At 37.6% G+C, this 25,386-nt stretch overlaps 1 protein-coding gene across 11 annotated transcripts in view; it reads left to right on the top strand.

Annotated features, from left to right (window-relative positions):
• Ptprk (protein tyrosine phosphatase receptor type K) overlaps window positions 1-25,386 on the top strand; it is a 527,882-nt gene that overhangs the window by 482,136 nt on the left and 20,360 nt on the right. Inside the window, exons 14-21 of one of the 11 annotated variants that reach the window (XM_075946829.1) lie at window positions 4,303-4,441; window positions 5,433-5,474; window positions 7,404-7,433; window positions 12,925-13,085; window positions 19,450-19,634; window positions 21,288-21,375; window positions 22,377-22,453; window positions 22,654-22,671. In XM_075946829.1, the coding sequence (XP_075802944.1) occupies window positions 4,303-4,441; window positions 5,433-5,474; window positions 7,404-7,433; window positions 12,925-13,085; window positions 19,450-19,634; window positions 21,288-21,375; window positions 22,377-22,453; window positions 22,654-22,671 (740 nt within the window). Of the gene's footprint in view, window positions 1-4,302; window positions 4,442-5,432; window positions 5,475-7,403; window positions 7,434-12,924; window positions 13,086-15,231; window positions 15,282-17,181; window positions 17,283-18,086; window positions 18,430-19,449; window positions 19,635-21,287; window positions 21,376-22,376; window positions 22,454-22,653; window positions 22,672-25,386 lie in introns of those variants that run through there. The other 10 variants (XM_075946838.1, XM_075946757.1, XM_075946749.1 and 7 more) reach the window with 10 other exon arrangements.

Genomic DNA, 25,386 nt, shown 5'->3' with positions numbered 1-25,386 from the left:
TGCCATGCAAAGATGACGTCATGACACTAGCAGGAACACTGCAGAGGCCTTCCCATAAAAGAACAGTGTTGCAAATAGTTAGTGGTCTGGAAAGTCAGCGGCTTCTGGCACTCAGATGGGGAGAAATGTGTCTGTGGGATTCCAGCCACTAGCCAGTCAGTGCTGCCGCAGCTGGTGCCTTGCTGGCAGTGAGAGTTGTAGCCCTTGTTTGGGGATTTTAAGGAATAGCTGATATACGTTTGAATGGTTTTCCCAGATTACAGCCAAAAAGGAGAAGCATCCATAATGCATCAGGAGGATGTTTAGAATTTGAGTGTGATGTCTCAACATGCTTTAAGATCCCCTAGAAGACTATGCTTCAAGATGTCGTCTGTAATATCCATCATGAAGGAGGGGAAATGATTCTGTTTGATCTTAGAAGTTAGAATAGTTTTGACTTCCATGGAAATTTGTGTGACTTTACTTTTTTGGTCTAGAATTGGAACAAAATTATTTTATTCATGGGAGCAAGTTCCTTAACTATTTCCCTTTCCTCAAAAAAAATATATTTCATAAATGTGCTCAATAAAAATAAAGTTCTGGCTTCCCCCTTTCCCTCTTGTGCAAAGAATTATACCACTCTAGGCTTCTGAAAATCTAGGGGTTCTTTGGGTGCTCTCTGACAAATAAAATATGAACCAATGTTTTCACTTTCTGAAAATGATGTTCTCCCTTGTCTTTGTGCATGCAAATATTTTATGAGGCCTGGAGATGCAACCACTGTAATAGGTGTCCTGTGTCTTTGAATAAAATAGGAAATGAAAGTTCACTTAATAGCTATTGTATATTTCCATTAATGAATCTTCTAAAAACGGAAGATTTTATTTATACTATTTGATTCTACTGAGCAAAAACTTAAAGAAATAAATGTATACTTCTTCTGAAGTCTATAGAGGAAGCCAGCCATGTGGGATGAGTCAGGAGGATTGCATGTTACACTCTGCTGTATAATGAGATCGAAGCCAGCCTGAGTTTCGTAGGAAGGCGCTGTTTCTCAAAAAAAAAAAAGCATACAGATTAATAAAACTGCACATTTTCTTTTAAAAAGCACAATTGTTGGTAGTATTAGTAATAATAACAAGTGAATCCTCTAAGGAAAGTTTCCAGTTCAGAGAAAAGAGCTATCACCTCACACATGCAAAGAGACTCTCATTCAAGTTTGGTAATTATATTGAGAACTGGTCAATAATCTGTACATGAAGTGTAGTCATGACCCACAGAGCATACTTGTCCAGGTAACTATAAATAGGGTCCATCTCCTATCACTATCACAGATTATCACTATAAATTGCACGTGGATTTACACAATTCATGAATTATCATAACATCCTCTGAATGGAACACACCTGCAAGCTTAACAGTGTCTGTGTTCAAACATTAAATTTTAGATTTGACATTCCACTTACAGGAATATATTTATATCAATTTATCAGAAATACACTTTTTAGTAAAACTTTCTTTAAAATTTTTTTTATCCTCTGAATTTGAAATTGCTTGCCTACCATTTTTTATGTGAGTTATTTAATGATACAGCATAGATAATATTTAATCTTCTTCGGGTGGGAAATTATTATTGAACCCATACTCACGATGCCCATTTTATCTGTCCCTGTGTGCATTGCTATGTTTGAAATGATTGAGCAGTTCTGAGGTTTCCTTTAGCATGCTACATGTGACAATCGAATTAAAACATATTAACGGATGGACCTTGGCTGGCAGATGATACAATTGGTAACATCCTGTAAAAGCAAGAGGACCTCAGTCTGATCCCCAAGTCATCAGTATCCAAACTACTAAAGTGTACACATAATTCCTAATAATATTTGCAAAGCATTTGTCACAGTATGAGAGAATCTCGAGTGTACTCAGAATGGTGTCTATGTAAATGGTACTATGCCATGTTAATCAAGGACAGACAAAAAGTGCTGGGGTTGGGAAGATAACCTTGTTGGTAAAGCACAAGCTAAACAGGCATGAGGGGCTGAGTGAGGGGCTGAGTTCAAATCTCTAACACCCATGTGTTAAAAAGTTGTCACTCACCCTGAATCCTAGCACTGAAGAAGTTATAATAGGTGGATTTCTGTCCTAATAGTCTAGCAAGAACTTCGGTTTCAAAAATTCTATCGCTTCAGGAAGACACCCATGTTCCCATGTAAACACATGAATGTGAACACACACACACACACACAGAGAGAGAGAGAGAGAGAGAGAGAGAGAGAGAGAGAGAGAGAGAGAGAGAAAGCATGCATCAAACAAGAACTAAGAACTGATTGTCAAACACTGGCAGTTAATCCCTAAGTTAGGTAGGTCAGAGTACCAGCTGATTGTCATCCCTGCCCCGTGAGAGTCAAGTGTAGCAAAGAACATGACAAGAGGAGACTTTAGTGAGTGAACTGTAGAAATTATCCCACAAATAAGTTTCTTTTAGGAGATTCCTAAATCACTTTGTTTTATTCCTGTGTGAAAGCATATCTCTGTAAACCAAATGTTTGATAATTGCAAGCCATAAACATTTTGCTTTTAGAGTTTTGCATGCAATTTAGGAAGACACTCCACCTGCTTTAAGTATTTATGATTGCATCGTGTGTAGATATGTGTATGCATTCATTAAGCCACACAAGGAAAGGAATGCCAGCAAAGTTAGGGCAGTTTTGAATGTGTTGTAGACAGTGAGATAGTTGGCCGTGTAGTATGCACTGAGTGAACCCTACTCCTAATTAAGGCTGCAAGTTCCCTTCAGCTGTAAGGATGGGAATGGCCATGCCCCTGCCCAGCAAGCGCATTACACTTCATAGAAAAAGCAAGCTGTGGACTTGGAGTCTCCTTTTGAGAATAACAGGTTCCGGGTTCTAAGCTATTGGGATATTTAACCCGTGCGACTGAAGCCAAAATGGCTCAGTGGACTATTTTACAAACTAGCACCTTTTCAAAAGTGTATCTTCTGCTTAGATATAAAGTAAAACATTTATGAAAATAATAGTCAGAGATATGTTTGCTTCCTAATTTTTGTTTTTAATTTGAAAAATTATGCTAATCTCATGGCAGCAACTTGGCAGTGGGAGAAAAAATCTTGAGCAGACGTTGAGGTCGTAGACTCTGGGTGTGGGAGAGAAAGAAACCAAGTGAAGGAACTGAAAACGAAAGAATTGAAACAGGAATAGGTGGATAACCTTCCAAAGAGAATAGACATGTTGTCCTGGAGATAAACAGGCTCAGATTACAGGCCTTGTTGGTAGCGTATTTATTCAGCTGGGGTCTCTGAACTCTAAGTCCAAGGCACTGTGATTGGAGATTAAAACCAGGTTTCCAATATGCTTAATCCATAGCACTGCCCAGCATTTGTCATATATAATCTCAGCAGTGGGGGCCCCAAACCTGAAAACTGAGAAATGCTGTCTTAGAAGGTAGAAGATGTATTAGATTCTGTTTCTGCCCTTCAGCACTTCATAAGCTAGCCTTCATTCTCTAAGCCTCGGGGGTTTTGTATCTGTAAAGTACAGATAATAATAGTTTCTTTGCCAGTTTCAAGGTAAATGAGGTAAAAGGAAAATGTCTTCCAAAGCTTTCCAGGGCTTATGTATTGATTAAAGTTTTCTATTTTAATTGTGTACCTTCATGAGGGCTGAGCACGATTTTTGAGAGGGGAAAAAAAAAAAGAAGGGCCTATAATCTTCTTAAAGTCATTTCCCATGTTTATTATCTAGTGAGAGGATGTGAAATATTCCTAGGTACATTCCTTACTTTTTCTTTCCTTGTGCTAAACTATTTATTTCAACTTTTCTAATGGATTATAAATGAATTCCTACTAGCCTGAAACTCTCAATGCTTCCTCCTCAGGCTCCTGAGCCTTGGAATCATGGGCAACAACATGAGCCACCACAGCCAACCAAGAGTTTATTTTAGAAAATAAACTGATGAACGGTCATCTATATCCAATCTCTTCCCAGTGTACCAGTTCTGAAACTCTTGTCCTGAATTTTGAAGCCATTTGAAAAACAGTAGCCCACCATCCCTTTCAAATTAATTTCTGTGGTTTTCTTCTTATTTCTTACCTTAAAACAGAACAACAAAATAAAACTGGAGTGAAAGACTTTTCCCCTGTCATGAGCCTAAGACTTTCGTGCTTTAGAGGAGCTATATCTCTAAATTCATGTGTTCAGGTTATTGCTGTTCAAGCCAGTCCTTCTTTGACCATTTCTTCCTGGGGGCTGTCTTCTGTCCCTGGTAGAGGCTTCTAGTCACCTGTTTCTCTGATTTGTTTAGCAGCAGCAACAGAAGAACCAGAGGTGATCCCGGACCCTGCGAAGCAGACAGACAGAGTGGTGAAAATCGCAGGCATCAGTGCTGGGATCTTGGTGTTCATCCTCCTCCTCCTGGTTGTCATAGTAATTGTGAAAAAGAGGTAAGATCCAATAGTGTCCTGTACCACACACTCATGTGTTTGCCACTGATTTTCACATTTTTCCCTCAAGCTCTTTGACAAGTTCTAACAAGATTGCCTGCACCTCAGTCCCTTCTTACTTGGGATTTTTAAGTGAAATCTTATTTAGTTATTTGCAGTTTGTTCTGGGATAGAAGCATAGATTTTTGTTAACATGTATTTTATGTAAAACTTTAAATTATTTGAATTTTCAGAAATACATGAGAAATTCATCATATCATATTTTAGGTGTTGTTATGATTAAGCATAATACAATTGATGATTATACAGTTATGGTGCTTGGACCAAAGTCAGAATTACTTTTATTCTTAGTCTATATTTTCATAAATATGGGGTACATATGAGGCATGAAGAAAATGAAACTTTATTTAATGACATTGTATATTAAATATTCACTGACTAAAATTTTTAAAAAGAAGAGTAAATGCTTAAATTGAACCTTATCTTTTATACTATGTCAGTAAATGTCGCCACCTCCTGGAGTTCTATAAAGATATGACTTCCTGGAATTTAAATTTGTATTCTAGAGATGAAAGTATACTCTTGCTCAAATGCATTTCTGATATACAGCACAGTTTTTATGCTTGGAGCTATTTGACTATTATGTAAGTTGTCAGAATTTGTAAGTCATCTTCTTAGAAACTAGGATGACATCTCATTCCTTCCAAACAAACATTTTGGATAATTCTACAATTTGGAAGGACTTTTGAAAAAAAAAATTACATGCAGAGTGCATTCCAGCAGCTTTGTATAGAAGTGGGTTTTGCTCTACTAATTGTACCGATTGTATAATAAATGATGTTGCTTATAGTACATGAATTCTCATAGTGTCCAATTATTATTGCTTTCTACTTGAAATAAAACATTAGCATTATGGCTAAGACTCATATGTTAATAACAATTCCATGAGCATCAATTTTAATATATTGCCTCTTTACACTTGTCCCCGGAGACATGTATGTTGGAGAAGACACATCTGCATTAGAAACATTAGGTATGCACTACAGCGTTCTGTGTTCAATTAGCTACATATGTGCTTCCTCCAAACAGTGCTTTTTCTCTGCTGTTGTCTGCCTCTGTGATTGGAAAACACATCCTAGGCGAGACAAGAAGATTTAAGTCTTCGAGAAACACTAGTTTGCCAGTGCACACCCATAAAAATCATGGAATAGAACCTTCAGACCTTATATCTCTGTTCAGATTAAATCTGTACTTGGAGAGCAAAAAAGCCAAATAGCTTAGAGAACCCACTTAACACTGCTTCTTCATTAAAAGGATTGTCACATCCGATTGGATGCTCGAGAATGGCTTCTGACTGTGCCCTCCTCAGAATGGAATTCAATCTCCTTGCATTTGTTGTTTATCCGAAAACTTGTTTGTTTTTGAGTAGCCTCCCTTTGCTGGATTTGTACTAAGAATGACTAATGAAAACTAAGGTCCTTCAAATTGCTAAGCTTGACATCTCTGAAGCAAGCATGGGGCTTGGGGGATATGCTCTACCAGTGCTCTAAAACTGCACATCTTTGCTGATTCTTCTTCTGGTTTACGTTGCCAATGATCGGATGACTAGGCCTCCACTCAAATCTTTCATGTTTAAGTTTTCATAACTGTTTTACTGGCTAGAAAGTCTTCTGAACTTTTGCCTGCCTCGGTAACACCTATGACTGGCGAAGACCATACTCTCAGAGACAGATGAGACTGTGTTTGCCGCCTTCTGGTTATATCATTCCTAGATGACTTGAACTCATTGCTTACCTCAGCACATTCATAAGGGCTTCAAATCACGGGTCGTGTATATGTCACACACATATATCCTGTGTTTTTTAAGCCAGGGTAGGTTATTATCATTGCCCCAAAGCATGTAGCAGCCCTGGATAAGACAGAGTTTAGCTTCAAATTTTGTGTTACTCTGTAGTTTCATTTGAGTATAGAAAGTTACAATAAAAACAGTGGAAATGGGAGCCTTCTTACCATCTGCGTTTTCATGAGAAATTGTAACGTTTCTTTAGACTATCCCTCAGTGTGAATAATAAATGTAGGGTTATTCGCTTCGATGAAAATAGTTCCATGTGATTTGGGTTGCAAAAGAATAGCTTAGAATGCAACCAAATAAAACTTTATGGCTGAGATTATATAGAAAGTAAGTTCTTAGGCTGTGAAAGGAATATTGCAACTTTCAGAACGCAATGTCATTCTTCTTTCAGTTTAATTGCTGTTGAATTATTTCCAATTTATGCCATTTTTCATTGATTGTGTATAATTTAAATGCACAGCATGAACACATTAAAACTTCCAAACATCAACTTGAAATCATGTTTCAATACAGTAAATGTGTGTGTATATCATGTTCACATGCATCTACTGTAGGAATACCTTCATGTATACGTAGCATATGGTACCTGTATTCACATAACATGTATATACTGTGTACCATTAAGATACACCCGGTGTGTAAAAATGTAGTACTTTGCATATATTAACATCATATCTTTATGTTTTGTATTTAAAATAAACTACTGCGTTGAGTATACCCATCCTATACATAGCTGATCCATCAGTCATGACATTTTGATGGCAGTGGATGATATTATGCTTTAATTGCATGTTGAAAAACACACAATCCATTTAATTTTTCAGTTCTTTGGCAGTGTAGGAAATGTCAGCATGCTACTTTTTTTTCCTAATCCTGTATTAAAAATTTTATTTTTTGCTGCATATCTGTCTGTTTAACTGCATGGCATAAGAATGCTAACAACGCATGGGCAAATTAAAATGGCAAAGCAAAAAAAAAAAAACCCCACAAATTTCATTTTGTTTCGTTTTCTTTTTAACGCACATTTTTCTGCTCTATTGGATGTGACGGAGTCACGCTTCTCATTCACCATTGCTTCTCTTTTCCCACTGTCTGTGATCTGCTTGCCAGGAGGAGCTACTATTCTTACTCCTACTACCTGTAAGTAGAAAATGGGTCATTACAACTTTACCTGTGTCCAATTGCAATATCCCTTTCAAAAAACCCACAGAAACAGTGTGTGCTTGGTGGTGTTTCAAAATCTGTATCTTTCTGGACTCTAAAACTATAGACTGTGACCTATTTTGATTCTCTTTTTTAAAAGGGATATTGTGTTTCTGTATGTTCAGCTACTTTTAATTTTTAATTACAGTTTTTCATAAGAAGCTTTAGTCTGTAGCTAAGAGCATCATTTATTTACTTATGTCAAGTTTGAGCTCACTTAGCAATATGATACTTTATGCATCTCGTGACAAATGTGGTTTTAGCTTCCTAATCCCAAACTATATCATAATGTATTATGCTTGACAATATGAGCCCAGTGAGATATTTGTGCAGCATTCAGACTGCCCTTGAAAGATGCAAACCAGATCAGGCCTGCACTTGATAGCATCGCTTTCCACCTCAACTGGTATTCAAAAAGATCATAACAAGATATCCTTGCTGGCCATTAAAACCTTTATAATGGTCTTACAAATAAATTGATAAAATCATAATGTAGTGAAGGCAGAGACATAAGTATATCTTTTCTAGAGTAGGAAAAATGAGTTTGTTTATTACAATTTAAATAGAGACTTTATAAAACTAAGCCAAGACAAAGCCTGTCAACCTACTGAGGAACAAAGATATCACATTTTGATAGTCTTTTGCAATCTCCAACTCACCCAAGACTAAGGTACGGTAAGTCTTCTTTATATCAGCAGGGAGAATATTGGCCAGTCAACTTGCTGAGCCATTTTCAGTTTGTGTCTTTACAATCCAAGATAATTGTTAGCCATTCAGTTCAAAGGATATGGTACTGTCCAAGACTCAAGGATTGAGACTGTTTGAGGCACACAGCCCGCAGTGTCTATATCAGTAGGTAAGGTTTCAGCTAGCATTACAGCAAAATTTAACGAGTCAATCACTTCAATGCAACTCTGCCAACATTTTGAATATTACAAACATTTGGCTTCCTACAATCTGCTAAAACAAGCAGGTGTAAAATAACAGTGCTCTTAGCTTACTGTGATGAATCATAATATGCTTGTTAAATCATGTTTGATGAAGCCGATGGTAATTAACCGTACCATTTCATACAATGATGGAGTACGTTCCCCCTTTATGGCCCACCCATACATCCACCTGCAGAAGTTTATGCTGTTGGCTGCTTTGATAATGAAAGTCATTTGCACATCTGTCAAACTCAAGTACTTGCAAAATGAATTGTTTTAACCGTCCTGAAGTGCACATTACATGTGCTCATGGCTCTGGGGCAGACAAAGCATGAGACATACTAGAATCAATATGTATTTAGTTACAAGAATGTCAATAAAACTTCCATTATCTGTCAATGTATCTGTAAACTTAGAATGGGATTCCATTTTTGGTGCACAGTTACTATCTCTCTTCCAGACGATGTAGCCGTTTATACTTCGCTGTGATTGACACTTAGAGCTACTGGCACCTTAATACCTAGTCAGATAATAATGTCCTAGGGATGTATATTTTAAAGGTTACTTAAGCACACCTAAGGTTACTAATCTCAATCTGATTTCTTTTATAAAGGGAGAAATAAAGTAGAATAGAAAATAGAAAAAAATCTACGATGTTTGAGTTACTTTTGTCACAGTAACTTTTTTTTTTTAACATACATGAACGCACTTAACACTGATGTTAGCTCCTGGAGATTCAGAATGCCCTTAATGAAAGCCAGGGTCGTTGTGAGAGTGGAGGCACACGAGACTGTCTGATTGTGCCCGACTCTGCAGCTACTCACAAAGGTTATAGTCTTGTACAGTTTGCTCACTATCTGAGTTTCTATGAATCTGGAACACCCTTGCTAGAACACTTTCCCTTTCTGTTTCTGGAAAAATACTTTTTTTATTTTACCCATTCATGAAACACAGATAAATGATTCATTCATAAATCCTGAAAAGTTTGGAATCGTCATTTCCATTTGCCGCTTTCTGCATGCCCCTCTTTATATTTTAACGTTACATAGAAACCAAATTCCAGTTTGTCCAATTTTTTTTTTCAAATCGATCTCTCACATTTTTAAAGAAATGAATCAACACTTTAACCTTGGCCAAGACACAAAGACTTGAAGGAAAATTGAAAGTTTCACTTGCTTGTTTTTGAGACAAGTTCTTGCCATGAATCCCAGTTCAGGAAGACTTTGAAAGTCCCTGGCTCCACTATCTACTTCTACTTACTGGGATTGGAGAAGGGCAACACCGGCCCTGGCTAGAACTTATTTGTCAAGCATTTTTCCCTGCTGTTTCAAAATGAAAAATGACAGCTTATTTGTGCTGTATTCATGTTTTATTCTGATGCTTAGCAACTGGTGTTCAGCCACTGTAGTAGGCTGCCTAGTGCAGCAAGAAACACAGCATAAACAGCTGGGTATTGTGTAATAGCTTAAGCTATGGAATGAGGTCATTCTTCATTGCTTATTAGAGAAGCAACCTTGGGCAAGTTATTTCACTCCCCTAAGCCTCAATGAACTCATCTATATGATGAGAATCCTTAAACAGTTTTCAGTGGATTGATCCGAGGATTAATTGAGTTAACCAATGGAAAGTGCCAAGTATATAACAGGCCCAATTTATCTCTTCCACAAGTATTTATTGAGAGCCTGCTTTGTGCCTTAAGTATTCAAGCACTGTTCCCATGCCCAGAATGTGCAGGTGATCTTTCCTTATTGAGCGCACAGTAGGGAAACGCCCAAAAAATGATCTGATGACGCGTGACTAGTTTTGTCTCAAGAGCTGAGCATGTTATTATAAAAATCACCTGAATCAGATGGCACAGGGAGCAGCCATATCAAGCCTTTCCAAGGAAGTTTATTTGGAGTCGCAGTGAATAGAAACTAGCCAGGTTTCAGAGACTTAACGATGTTGTAGGCCTAAGGACAAAAATATGTCATGATGGCTAACTAGCAGGAAGTTTGGAATGCATAAGTTGTAGGCGCCATACAGCTTAGTTGTATTTAATTAGAGTCAAACACTTTTTAAAAAAAATAAAATAAAATCATTGCTGGGCAGCAGTGGTACATGCCTTTAATCCCAGCACTCAGGAGGCAGAGGCAGGTGGATCTCTGTGAGTTTAAGGATAGCCTCATCTACAGAGAGAACTCCAGGACAGCCAGGGGTACACAGAGAAACCCTGTCTGAAATCCCCCCCCCATAAATAAGTAAACACAGAAATAAATCAATCATGCACTATCCTTTGTATTTGTCTTATGTCCATTTAACTGTAAAATGACAACCATTGCTCCCAATATCAAATGAATAAGTTGTTCAAGTTTGGAAAAATAAATCCAGGGAGTAGAGAGATGACTCAGCTGTTGAGAGCATCGGCTGCTCTTGCAGAAGATTTGAGTTTAGTTCACAACACCATTGTCAGGCAGCTTACAACTGTGTCTGTAACCCCAACTCTAGAGGCATAATATGTTCCTCTACAAGGAACTGTGCTCATGTAGATGTGTACACACACACTCACTCACACACACACACACACACACAGAGAGAGAGAGAGAGAGAGAGAGAGAGAGAGAGAGAGAGAGATTTAATAAAATAAAAACTCCTGAAAATGATTAAGAAAACTAAGATACCCATTTTAAAACATTGCTTATATTTTTAAAACTTGAAGCCATTTCAACATTTGGGTCAAGTGCTACGAGTCTTGGGACAAACTGCCCGGTACAGTGTCTCATCCCTCACCTAGATTTGTATGCTCTGTCCAGATCTTTATATTTCTGCAGGATTTACCCCTGACCTAGGAGGGAGAGTTGGTAGCACTTTCAGTGTGTGCAGTAAGTGCTGTCAATAAGCGACAGTGGTGATGATAGTGATGGTGGAGATGGTGTAGGGGCCATTCTGGTGGTGGTGATGGTGTAGGGGTCGTTCTGGTAGCGGTAGATAATAATCCTTTGTCTTTGTTTTTAATATTACTAATACCTACTTATTGTTCCTTTTAAATGCTTGAGGGGTGCCCATCAGCAAGTCATATTTATACCTGCTTTATTCAGTTGTAAGTGAGATCTGTTTTGTTTTTTTTTTTGTGTGTGTGTGTGTGTGTGTGTGTGTTCTGTGTGTTGGTTGTGTGCCCCTGTGGTGAACTACTGCAATTGTCAGAGAAAAATAGAGTGGAGCAACTCTCAGCCTGTGGACATAAACTCCATCTATTCAATGAACCTCTGTAGTATTAATGGTATGTTTAATATAGACAGTAGTGGGGGACCAGGAGAGAATGCCTTGCCATGGACCTCCAAAATGGCATTCTTAACAACCGGGGACTTATTTCCCAGGCAGCATTAATTGCTACCATAAATTGAGTGATGGGAGTTTAAAGTGGACAGTGGTTTACAGCACCTCTGGATATAAATTTCCTGGTGAATATGAGTTAAATATTTTATATGCATTTAGTAGATTTTGAGTGTGTGTCTCACGGATAACAGAGAAACAAAAAAAATGTTCTCAATGTGGGAAATAAAAGGCTCACTATTTGTGCAGTTTGCATTGTTATCTCTGATTTTCACAGCGCTAAAACATTCTCCTGCTGTATTTGTTAGACATTTCTGCAGTGGATAGTATGCATGAGAAGTCTAAAATACCTTTTAGGGTTTGACCTTGTCAACCCTCCAAGATGACAATAATCTACATTCCAACTTTGCATATCAATTTTTCAAATTTTCCCCAGTACCTTTCTTACACAGTGTATAATTCAGTTCGATCTTTTTATGAGTGTTTTGTATCATATAACCAGGGCTGACTTTCAGAGACTTTGGATTAGTTTTGATGGGTGCTGTAGTTGCCTGCTCAGTGTGTCCGTGCTCTGTGTGTTTATGCTTGTACTTAGGAGCAGCAGAGAGTAGAATGGGCCTTTTCCTTGTTTCTGTTGGCCGGCTCTGCTAAAGCAAAGCTAGGCCATGTTTTTGGCAAGACCTTCAAGCATTTGATCAAAGGCAGTTGTCACTCAGGCAGAAGACTGGAACTTGAATTTTTAAAGTTTTTCCTTAATTCATCTGCGAATTAACTGTACTTTAGAAGCATTTGTTTATACTCTTGAAAGAACGTTTTCATGAAAATTATTTATTTTTTTATTTTTGACAATTTCATACATACAAACAACGTAGTATGATTATAGCAACCTTCCCGTGCCCTCATTTTACTCCATTTTTTTTCTCTCTGATCCCAGACCCAAATAGAAGAAATGATTGTTTGGCAACTTGAATTTTAAGGATCTAACAAATACTAAGTGTGCTACATCAACCAGCCGATGTAATGGTTTGTGTGTTGTCTTGACTCCTGAGATGATGAACAGTTCGTAGGTTTTCCGATACATGTCTGTAGCCTTGTCCTCAGGCTCACTTGAGCTTCTTGATTGCTGGTGTCAGCTGTCCCTCAAGGCTCACCGCACTCAGGGCTCCCTTTTGTGTTTGCTTTGGCAGCAAGCTTGCTAAAAAACGCAAAGACGCGATGGGAAACACGCGGCAGGAGATGACTCACATGGTGAATGCTATGGACCGAAGTTATGCGGATCAGAGCACCCTGCACGCGGAGGATCCCCTCTCTCTCACCTTCATGGACCAGCATAACTTCAGCCCAAGATGTAAGTCGTTCGTTATAGTTTTGCTCAATGCTTTGGAGGCTTATTAAGTGCATCTAATTTTCTACAATATCTTTTGAATAATGAAAGAAACAGCCAGAAGACAAACCAGCTGAGAAGAGTAAAATGGAATTTACAGAAAGACCTCTTTGTTCAGTTTGGTACAGGATTTAGTTTAACTTTAAACTAGGGATTTTGTCATGAAAGTATAAGAAACATTCCAAAACAAGACATAAGGCAACATGTGTCATTGAATTAAGCTAAAAAATGGTGTTTTCTACATAAGATTAGTGTTTGTCAATTTATACTTTTGTCTTTTCCTTTATAGAAGATAAATGTTCATTAGTGATAAGAAGAAACATAGTAATGCTTTCTAGGATTAGCGGCATAAGTAGTTATTCCATTAAGGTAATCTAGTATTTGTCCTGGGCCATTTCAATACCAAAAAACTAACCACAGAGATGGGGAGGTAAGTTGGTGAAAAAAGTATTTACCAGACAAGCATGAAAACTGGAGTTTAGATCCCCAGAACCCACATAGAAACCAGGCAGGTGTGGCATCCACCTGTAATCCTACCTCTTGGGAGGCATAGATGTCCCCTGGGAACGCTGACTAACTGGAATAGCTGGAATTGGTGAGCTTCAGGGTTCCTGAGACCCTATCTCAGTGCATTCATTGGAAGATTGAAGAAGCCGCATAAGATCAACTTCTTTGGAGCCACACCAAGTATGTCCTCACACGTGGTGACATGCATACATTCACACATACCGTCCAAACAAGAAATAAAGTAACTACTTGAAAGATTTGTCTTTTACGTTTTTCAGTATCAAGTATGAAAACTAAAAGGGTACTTGTGTTACCTGGCTCGCAAAGATTAATGAGATCACATCCACGCTCATCTCTCCATTCCCCAAACATAGGTTCTTTCAATATGACTAATGTTGACCTATTGAAGAAAGTGCTTTGGAAATGTTTTCACTGAAGTCCTGTTTAAGCATGGGGGAGTTGGATAATTGCATAATTTGAATTTTGCATGAAAATTATTCCCTTTCAAGGCTTTATGTTTTTAAATTAGTTATATTTAAGTTAACATGCCTAAGTCCTTTCTTCAAATCTTCAGGTAAAATTGATGCTTGAGATGGACAAATTAAGTTTGTCATTAGCATTCATATTTTGGTAACACCCTAATTTGGTAAACATGGGTGTAAGAAGACAAGAAGTAAATAATAAAATTCATATTTATATGGAAATTATAAACATAATAAATGGTAAGGTTGCGCAATATTTTAGACTATGTCTTTATGTCATTTTGTAAAGGGAATTTTTTTTTAAAAAAAAAAACCTTTAGCTTGGTGAAATTTTTCAGTAATTCTTGACCTTGAATACAGGCTGTCATTTTTCTTGTGTCAATTCACACTGAGTGGAAGTTAGAAGTACTATGTCAGTCATTTTGGATTCAGTTTTAAACATGATAGGGCCTTTGTGGCCTGTCTTATTTTTGTTTCACTATTAAGATTTAACAACAGAGAAGGACATAAAATTCTATGGCTTTTAAAAGAAAATATGAGTGTATCATCTCTCCAAGTACTTGACTCAATATTTACTTGATTGTAGATCTGACTGTATTTTTGTTCTAATATTTTTGTTCTTCTGTATGCTACCCATGTCAGTACCTGACTAAAAAGTTACAATTCTGAGTGTGTATCTATAAATATCCAGTTATGAACTTGAAGAAAGGATTAAACTTATTCCCCACTGGGGAATATGATTAGAATGGGAAAAATGATTAGAATGAATATAAGATCTTCGTTTCTGTAAATACCTTACTTACACTTGATAGATCTAAAATGCATGGTTCCATTTCTCCTAATTTTATCATTTTTATAATGTCAAGGTGAATAATCTGGCTTTTAAAATTGAACAGAGACCTGGACTATAATTATAGATACAACTCTCTTGACATTTTACAATAACCCTGGTTAAAAAAAGGAATGTTACCCTTGCAAAATACAGAAATCAAAGTAAGTTGTGTCACAATACTTTTAAGAAAATATAAATCAATTATAAAGATTATTATAAAGGTATAAAAATTACATGAAAAGTAGAATTTAGAGCCAAGCATTGCTTCACTAGCTTTGTTTTCCCACAGTGCCCAATGATCCACTTGTGCCGACTGCTGTGTTAGGTGAGGCCCGAAACGTTTATCACCAGTCTTTATTTTATTTTCCTCTTTTGCATGCTTCACAATTCCTTGCATGGGTTGTGTCTTGTCCACATAGTAACTCTTTGCCTTTAGGAAGTCCCTTGGTGTTTCAGACAGATCCCCATAGTCCAGACAGAGACAGCCAACTTTGTTCAACACATTTGGGTCTGGTGGATTTGAATGGCAGGCACACTGTTTAGAACAACACACCAGCGTTAAGCTGTGCTGGATTTGGAGCAGAAGCCCAATTGCTTCTAAGGGATAACTAATGGGAAAAATTCAAACACCTCCACTCCCAGGGGCCAGGAGCGACTGAGCAACTAGCTGATGAGGGAAAGGCAGCTTTAGCAAAGGGATTGTCTAAGTCCTTCTAGCTTTAAAGCAATTAAAGATGCAGTCAGAGGTGAAGAGGGTGACTCTGTTCATTTGCTTTTACTTTGTTCTTTTAATAGTTTGCTAAAGCGAGGAAGTTGCTAGAATCTTGATGCAGGGGTTTGGCATAGACACTACAATCCATGATAAGTAGTAGTATGTTTCAAGAAGTTAGAGAGACCCCTGTGTATACCTGGATCACATCTGAGGAAATGGGTGTCGCCTTTGATGATTCTGGCCTTTTTAAACCTATATATTTCAAAGCAAAACAAGTTTAATTTCAAATTGCTTCTTATTTCTTGACAAATTGCTCAACAATCATTTGGCCAGCGTGCATTGTCTGTTCATAGGTTCTCTATCAGTAACACCCTAGTGGGTCTGCTTACCCAAAAGTACACATGATCAATACACATATCTTAAAAATGATCCCACATTATATTTATCATTCATATTTAATACTTATCGTGAATATGGAAATTAGCTTATGCATCTCTTTGCTTATGTAGTTATTCAATTTAAAAATCTATCACAAAACATTTTGGAATTTTGCAACTGATCAGTTAAGTAAAATGTACTTCGTGAACTAAAATAATCATTTTAAATTATAATCTTAGAGTTTCTATAAATAATAACTGGTCCAATAGAATCTGTATTCCAACTGCACTTTCCCTGTGCTGTGCACAACAACAGTGAGACAGAGGTGACTTAAGGCATTTTTTGTAACAGGTGGCATGATTATATAGGGAGGAGCTATACCGGGTGCTCCCAGGGACGGTATCACATTATCAACTGCCCCTACATATGCCATCTTCTCTTGAAAATTGTAGATAATATCAGTATCTCGCACTGATAAGTAGAGCTCACTTAAATGAAAATAGTAGACACTCTGAAGAGAATGGCTTGCCTAAATGTTAAAGTCCATCATTGGACTTTTCTAAGGGCATGGAGAATTCATTCTAAATCGCGAGGTCTATATAGAATTACAATATGAACTCAGAAAATGCCTTTACAGGTTTCTTCCTCTCCCTCTAGAGTTCTGCTCCTGCCATGCTTCCTCCCCGCCTCAGAATTGTAGAGAGCTAATGAGATAATGCACATGAGCTTTACAAACTACAAAGGCTAAGCAGTTTAAAGTATTCCAAATGCAAAGCGTTGGTCATGTTTAGGGAAAGGTAGAGCTGCTAGCCCAGTAGTGTCATGTGACCTATTTGTACACATTTTCCATCGTGTGATTTTATTTCATATGGAAAGTGGGCATGTTTGGGTTAAAAGTGATTGTCTTTCTTTGAAAGCTAATTCTCATTCCCATTAGACATCAGATTAATCTCTTCCATTCTTCGTTGTTCCTAGAATTGTGTTGTTTACGGTTGTTTTTCATCCACTCATTATATACAGCAACTTTTTGAAATAATTTTAAGCATTGTTTCATATTGATATCTACTTGATGACTTTGCAAGGCTTAGAAAATTTTCATATTGATTCATATTTTTGTCTTTTGTGTCTTACTGCTTCATTGGGCTTAAGTCCCTATAACGGGTAAGTATATTACAATGAACTCTAGAAACCTTTCAATCAAGCCACAGTTGAAGTTATTATTCTTCAGTGTATAATAAGGATAATGATAAGTATAGGCCCCCTTGCTAAGACTCACGTTATTACGTAGTTTAATGAGGTAGAAATATATTGAAATTAATAATTCATATGTGACTATTCTTGAGACCTTGCTGCCTTTTGTACTATTGTATTAAAGCCTAATGCCACACAGAGGCCACGCAATTTCATGCTAGGATATAGTCATCTGTAAGATGTGCAATGTGAGTAAAGTTTGTTTCTGAGCCTCTTAAAATTGTAAAGCTTCTGCTGTTCCAGCAGGTTCTAAATGAGCTCTGTCTAGGGTTTTCCTGTCTACCTTCCCACAGTCTAGGTGCTTATATTCTGCACCCCTCCCTCTCCACATTCTGTTACTTTGACCTCTCCTAATTGATTGTATACCCTGTGACAGAGCCTTAACAAGTTGCTTCTGAATTTAATCTTACTGGGTGATGTTTATATTTCTTATGCCAGTCTATCGATTGTGATATTTTAGTGATGGTAGACCAGTTGACTGCAGTCTCACAGAAGACAGGGGGAACTGAAGCCAATCATGTTTGCTAGCAAATGTTTGCAAGTAGAGTAGTGGGTAAAACCGGAATAAAAGGCACCAATTCTCTTGAGTGCTGAGGTCATAGCAGGCTCCAAGGGCTTTCTTTTTCTGTTGATGTTATTTTCTTTATTTGTTTTTTTTTCTTTAGTGTGTGGTATTTTTAGACATGAATGCCAAAAAAAAATCAGTTTAATAAGAGAGAGTAAAGATAAATGCAATCAAGCTAATGATAGAGGCATACAAATCTGATTGTAGGGTTCTTTTTTTTTGTTTTTCCTTTCTCCAGGAAGAAAAAGTGTTTGTCATGGGGACAACAATTCATTTTTTGCCATATCCTATTTGTAGAGTTGGCGATAGGGCAGGCAGATGTACCAGCCCTTGAAATATGTTTCACTGTTCATTAAATATCATTCTCTGCAGTATGCATTATCATTTCAAACGCAAGTGCCCCTAAAAGTGTACTTTCCTTTCTGGTAATCAGTGTGACCGTATTATGCTTTTCAAAGTAACTCCCCTTCAACGTTTGTTTTTTTTTAAAGTGGTAAGTTTAAATGTGATTAATATAAGCATGTTTATCATTGTAATGCTTAGTTCTGTGGTCATTAAAATGCTGTTTATTCTTTATAGGCAAAATGTTCTTGGTCCTTTCTTCATCTTTATGGCAGAAAGAGCATTAAAAGTCTCTTTCCGTTTTGAAATAAAACCATGGGGATGTCGTCTACACTTAAATGTGGGTGGTGGAGGCTTCTGTTGAATTTAACTTATTCACTCGTTGAATGTTTGCTGAATTTCTAGTGCATGAGTCTATCTCCAAAAATGCCAGATAAGTAAATAAATGATTAAAACACAGGGCAAGGAAGTAGCATGCAAGGAATCTGGAAGTCTCGGAAACATAAGAAATAGCCTGATAATTGCATCATGGAGGGGCTGGGAATAGAAGGGAGGTGCCTTTATTTATCTCCAGTACCCCTGGTTTCTCTCACATGGCTGACAGAGGAGCCGAAGTATACTGTCAATCAAAACAATATTGGTAGTGACAAGAATCCAAGGAGGAAAACCTCCTAGTGCGCAGAAGGGTGGGGATGGGGTTATGGGCTGGTTTGTCGGGGTTGTGCTGTACTGAGAACCCCAGCTGGTAGAAAAAAGGAGGGAAAAGGTGGCAAGATGAGTGGCCCTGCGGGGATGGTTGTCTAAATGGGGTATCTGAGGGAGGTTGGAATAGGAGTGTGGAAAAGTTCATCCAATACAGTCAATGGTGAAAACATTTGTCCTGTTGACAGCTCTCTCCTCTGGTCCCAGCCTATGCCACTGTAACTTCAAATGCTAAAAACAGAGGCGACTCAGCTATGTGTCCTGCCTATACTTTTTAAAAGTGAATCCAGTGTCTCCCTGCTTCTCCCAGCATCCTCTGTATTGCTGAAAGACATATATACTCTGACCTTAACCCTTGAGTCGAAATGAAAGGTGATAACTTTGTCTTTATGAGTGATGCTGCCCGAGGCCCCACCTCCACCCCGTGGCTGGCTTTTCTTTTCCTTCTTTCTACTACCGGAAGGATCTTAAGGTCTTTAAATCTCCTTTGCACAGATGTATATTCAACAAGATAACTTTATCTCTTTCTCAATGTTCTGGAATATGAAATCTGCCAGATGAGAACCACAGTGCCACCGCAGAGTCTAGTCGCCTTCTGGATGTTCCTCGCTACCTCTGTGAAGGGACAGAGTCCCCTTACCAGACAGGACAGCTGCACCCAGCCATCAGAGTGGCCGATTTACTGCAGCACATCAACCTCATGAAGACATCAGACAGCTATGGGTTCAAAGAGGAATACGAGGTGAAAGCTTCAATACTGTATTGAATATGATTTTTAACTGATGCTCAATGGCATGTAGCATTTTTCTTCCCTTTAACATTCCAAGAGTGGGATACACTACAACCCCTCTAGTCCAATGTTGAGTATGCCATCAAATATATGTGTAGAGAGGAGGGTGAAATGAAAGAAAAGAATGCTCCCTTGGAATGTATCTGGAGCTACATTCATTGTAAGGTTCTTGAGAACGGATTCAGTAATGTTTCAGTGTGTTATCATGAGCCCTTTGCTCGATCTTCCTACATTTCCCCCTTTCAAAAGTTAAGCACAGGATTCCCAGAGACCCCTTGTAATGTTAGGGATGTTGTCACTGGTTGGCTTAAATTCTGAGTGATTTTCTGTCTCCTTGCTTACACACTCTTTAATGATTAAGGCGATGTTAAGTTAAATATGCTGCTTGCCATGGTCCCCTTAATTTTGTGAACTGTTGGCTGAGGATGACAGGGAAGAAAAACTGAGCACCACAAACCAAGTAAACAGCATCTAAACAACAAAGTTGGATGTGGGACATTTCTTCTCCCAGCGTGTTTCTCTTTCCCACTCAGACAAAAATACCAAGATTTATCTTTCAAAAGAAGTGACTTAAGTCAAACATCCCAATAAACAGCAAAAATAAAAAGTTCCCTTTACCTTTTGACTTGCTTCAAGATTTCACTGTGGACGCTTGAGCTGAATTATACTCCTACACACAGTATAGAATTGCACACACAGAAACACACACATGCTTAAAGCGGAAGGTGCCAAGCATACTTTATTTCAAAGAGCAACCAAAATACATTCAACTTCAAGGGAAGACTTTTAAGTTTTACATTCTGTTTGTGGGCCACCTGTCTACTTTATTTGGGGTGAGAAAAATTATCTTGAAATTTTGAATGCTGGCTTTAGATATGTGCTGAAACACCCAAAATAAGAGCAAGGAATTAGAATATCCTGCCGGAGCTGGTTCTGTTCATTCATTTCATGTACATTTCTGTGTACTCTGCTTCAAAGAACGTTGGCTCTTTGAAGACCCTACTTCCTGTGTTGAGCAAAGTTTAAGTTTTTCTACAAAAAAAAAAAAGATCTTTACCCATGTTTTAAATTTCTGCATAATTAAGCCACCATCGAACCCATCTGTCTGTAGGTGCTTGGAGAACAGAACGGGAATCTTTATAAGTCTGTTCCCTAATGAAAGACCCAGTCTTCATGACCTTCAAAGAGAAAAAGATGACAGATCATACATGAGTGATTTTTTTTACCCCCATTATAAGTGCTGATAAACACACCTTTGAAAGATAGCCATCATTAAAAGTGGGTTTGTAAGTATACTATTATTTAGAATTTTTTGGAAAAGATTGATGCCTCTTCTACTTGTAACTCACAAAATTATAGATATCTTAAAATTGAAAGATTTTCAAGTTTTCTCTAAAGTTACTGCCACTCTTTCACATGAGTTCTACCCAACCTAACATCCCACAAAACAGGCCTGAGGGCTGAGCAGGAAATGTATTTACTACTGTAGGCAGCCCTGCCCCCACCACCACAAAAGTGGCTTTCACTATTTCAATTTGTAGGGCAGATAAACCTGTTGCGAGAAACAGAATTAAAATTAGGTCTGCTTGCTAACTTTTTTTTCAGAGCTTCTTTGAAGGTCAATCAGCATCTTGGGATGTAGCTAAAAAAGATCAAAACCGAGCAAAAAACCGATATGGAAACATTATCGCATGTAAGTTCCCTGAGAATTCCTGGTACATGTAAACATTGCATGTGTAAAATGTACAGTGAGTCACAGTTTATATGGTTTTGAGTTTAGAGTACCCAAGTTGTGGCACGCTGGTCTGTTAACTGATCTATAGGATATAAAAAAAAATGTTAGCTGACTCTGAAATTGCCATCACCCTCACCAAATTCAATCTCACCCTTTGAGACATTTGTTGCTTTAAGTTTTTGTATAAATCCATGGGGATTGTTATCAAATGTCTAAGAATATTGGGGTAATGCAAAACTTCTTTTTCACTTTTGGACTGGTGTAACACTCATGCTGGGGTATTTCTTCCATGTGCCCTTCTGCCTTGACTCCCCAGTAACCGCGAGTCATTAATCGCTCAGAATATCCGTTCAGATGATGTCTTCATGAGAAGGACATGCAAAAAGCCAAGTCATCACTAGAGGCAAGCTTGGGAGTATTGAGGAGAGCAGATGGTCTGACTTTTAATTACCTGCTGATTTCCTTAAGCCAGTCTACTCCGGTTTGAAATCATTTTAAACTATGTAAAATACATTCAGACTTAACCTGTCTCTCAAGGAATAAAGGAAAAATAGATTCAGAATTCACAGTCTAGTTATATGGCTCATTCTGCCATAAAATCCAGAGGAAAAGGAATTCCTCCAGCTAAAAAGCATTCCTGAGACACAAAATTAGAAGCCACACAAGTCCTGTAGTCAAGTCCAAGGCTCAAATGAAGAGCCAGCCAGACCGTGCCAGGCTGCCTACAAGCTTCCTAATCTGAACGGCAAACTAAGTGAATGTCTGTTCATATTGTAACTGGTCTAAGTAGTCAGCTCCATATAGTTCTGGCTTTTCTCCCAAAGGACTGATTTGATAATAATACAAAGTATTGCAAGTGTGGATTATACAGACTGAATTTGTCCTTAAGTTTTTACCACTGACATTGTCTCAAACCGAGGAATTTGAACAGCTTGCATTTGGTTATTTAAACCTTTCAGATGATCACTCCAGAGTCATTCTGCAACCCGTGGAGGACGATCCTTCTTCAGATTATATCAATGCCAACTACATCGATGTAAGTGTCCTTCCAGGGTGTTTCCCTAGGGTGCCCACTGTATCAGCTCCTGTCTGGGAGCTCAATGCCTGTTATTACCTGTGACTTGATTGCTAGCTTTAAAGTAAAGAACAAACTGTACACTTTTCCTTGTTCTACATCCTAGTACTTACTGACGCTGTTGTGCTTTCTTTCACACCTGACTTTGGTTTGGGCTGTAGATTTGGCTGTACAGGGATGTAAGTACCACTATATGTACATAACAGCACCCTATGATAAATATTTACTATAAAAACCCTTAATCACAGTTACTACTAATGCTTAGTCTAGTTGTTTCTGCATGCGTCACCTAATTAGTCTCATACAGTATATTTGTGTTTCATTTTTTTTTGTAATTATTTTACGTTGTGTAAAGAGCTATTTGACCTCCTTCCCCTTTCTTGTGTAGCAAAACAGGGCTATTTCTGGCTTCGGCAATTTATTATGCATTTGAATTTTATTTGTTGATGATTTCTGTCTCTGGCTTTTATTCTTACCCTTCCCAAGCATATGTGAGAAGCTGGATAGTATGATGTGTATTAGTGGTTTTAAAATTTCATTTTTTTATATTGGTTTTTTATACTAAAAGATAAGAATGGGGCCAGGGATGTGACTCAGTTGGTAAAATGCTTGCTAAGCATTCAGGAAGCCCTGAGCTCAGTCCCAAATACTGCATAAACCAGGCATGGTGGCTCATGCCTGTAATCCCAGCACTTGGGAGGTGGAGGCAGAAGGATCAGAAGTGCGAAGGCATCCAGAAATACATAGTGAATTCAAGGCCAGTTTGGGCTAAATAAAACCCTATATCAAAAATATAAATAAATGCAATAGTAGGAAGACTATTTTGTGGTGTGTGATATTGGTTTGTAAAGTTAAAATTCTTAGGGAAAATATGATTTCTATATTATATTTGAAACATATGTATCACACATATATATATCGAATCATACCACTAAAGTCTGCTTTCATTACATATTGCACTGTAAATTTGGTTATACATATGGACAGGGAAATTCTTTATGTAAGTGAAAGTAATTATCAAATACAATAAAACTTATTGCCAAGAAGTAATATATTGTAGTATATGTAAGGTCTGGCTCTTTGACTCTACTACCTGGTTTAAAATCACACTAGAGGGTCTAAAGAGATGGGGGCATCAGCATTTAAAAACATTTGCTCTTATTGCAAATGACCCAGCTATGGTTCCCAGCACCCACGTGGAGTTCACAACCGTCTGTGACTCCAGTTCTGGACTATCTTATATCCTCTAAGGGCCTCGTTGAATACCAAGACATTCATGGTATGTGTACATTTATTCAGGCAAACACTCACATAAATAAAATAAAAAGCATGGATAACAAAATCATGGAGATCTTGGGGATGTGATTTGCTTCAGTTTCCTCATCTGCATATTGAAATCCTGATAGTTTGAGGCTCATCCGTTTGCTATGGAAATGTAATGAAGTAATGCAGATAGCGCTTCTAGTGCAGTGACTACCATGCATTTAGCACTTGCCAGATTTCGGCTATTAATAATTAAAAACCCAAGCTCTGAATGAATTGAATCATAGCATGCATATTTGAAGTCAATGTAGAATATAAGTATTGCAGCATATACATACTATCAGCCTTCATATAACGATGCCATGTAAAGCCCACCTCTACTAAATTCTGCAAATAAGATATTGGCCACCCCTATAGACTTCATGTTTTACAGTTATTTCAACAACTATAGTCAATCGATTTCATGTATTAAGAATAGTCTATAAGTGTTAATTTTTCATCATAATTTTATTTTCATAACATTTTTAAGTTTTGTCAGACATGTTCTCTAGATTAAAAGTCACCAGAATTTCTCTTACAACTTTGTCATTGTTCTTAGCTATTTAGTTCAACCTGGGTTTTCTGCCATGATGGATATACACTAGATCCTTGCTATAATACTATTTTATGGTTCATTGGGTGGGACTTTATTCTAAATGAGATTTGTTATACAACTCTGTTAAGATCCCAGTATATTTTGGCTAAATACAGTGCAATCTTATAATTTCCCTTTCTTGTTTGTTTGTTATACACAAAATACATCTGCATTTGGTAGATCTCATTTAAAACAGAGCATGAAATGCTTATGAAAAAACATGATGCTGTATCAACTTACTCAGAAATCAAAGTCAACTGGGCGTGATGATGCTCGCCTTTAATTCCAGCACCTCAAAGTCTGAGGCAGGTGGATTTCTGTGAGTTAGAGGCCAGCCTGCTATATAGTGAATTCCAGGCCGGCCAGGGTTAGTAAGAACCTGTCTGAAAATATTAATAATAATAATAATTTTAATTTTCAGTATTTCAACAGTGTGGTACACACTGTGTTCCTTCTTAGATCAGAGACTGTCTTTTACATTTCATTGTGTATGTTTAGAGCTGACCATACCAAATATGGACACATCTTAACAGATTCTTACTATAGCCTTAGTGAAAGCAAGCAAATTTACAACTTAACCCTATCATGCCATTACTATTTTTCAACACATCTCTGGCAAGTTGACCCATTGGTAGCACCTAACACACAAATCATTCTTTATCAGGAAGAACCCATGGAAACAATATATTAAATGTTTATGCACAGCATGTGTACACTGAAAAGTAAGCACTAAAATTTTTGTTCAAGAAAAAGTGCAGTTTTAAATTGTTTTTCCCTATATATGTGTGTGTAAATTTCTTTATCAGTACACACAAAATAGTGCCTACAGATTCCTGAACATGTTACAGAACGAATAAAAATTAATTTCGGCAGAACTTTGATTTGAGCACACATGCATTGTCCAGCTCTAACATTGGAATGATCTGTTTCTTTTCTTTCTTTCTTTTTTTTTTCTGGTTCTAATATGTCCTTGTCCATTTGTAATGCAGTGTGTTGT

This window comes from Microtus pennsylvanicus, chromosome 1, assembly GCF_037038515.1.
Source record: "Microtus pennsylvanicus isolate mMicPen1 chromosome 1, mMicPen1.hap1, whole genome shotgun sequence".
Taxonomy (NCBI): Eukaryota; Metazoa; Chordata; class Mammalia; order Rodentia; family Cricetidae; genus Microtus; species Microtus pennsylvanicus.
This window is presented reverse-complemented; position numbering and strand designations above follow the sequence as displayed.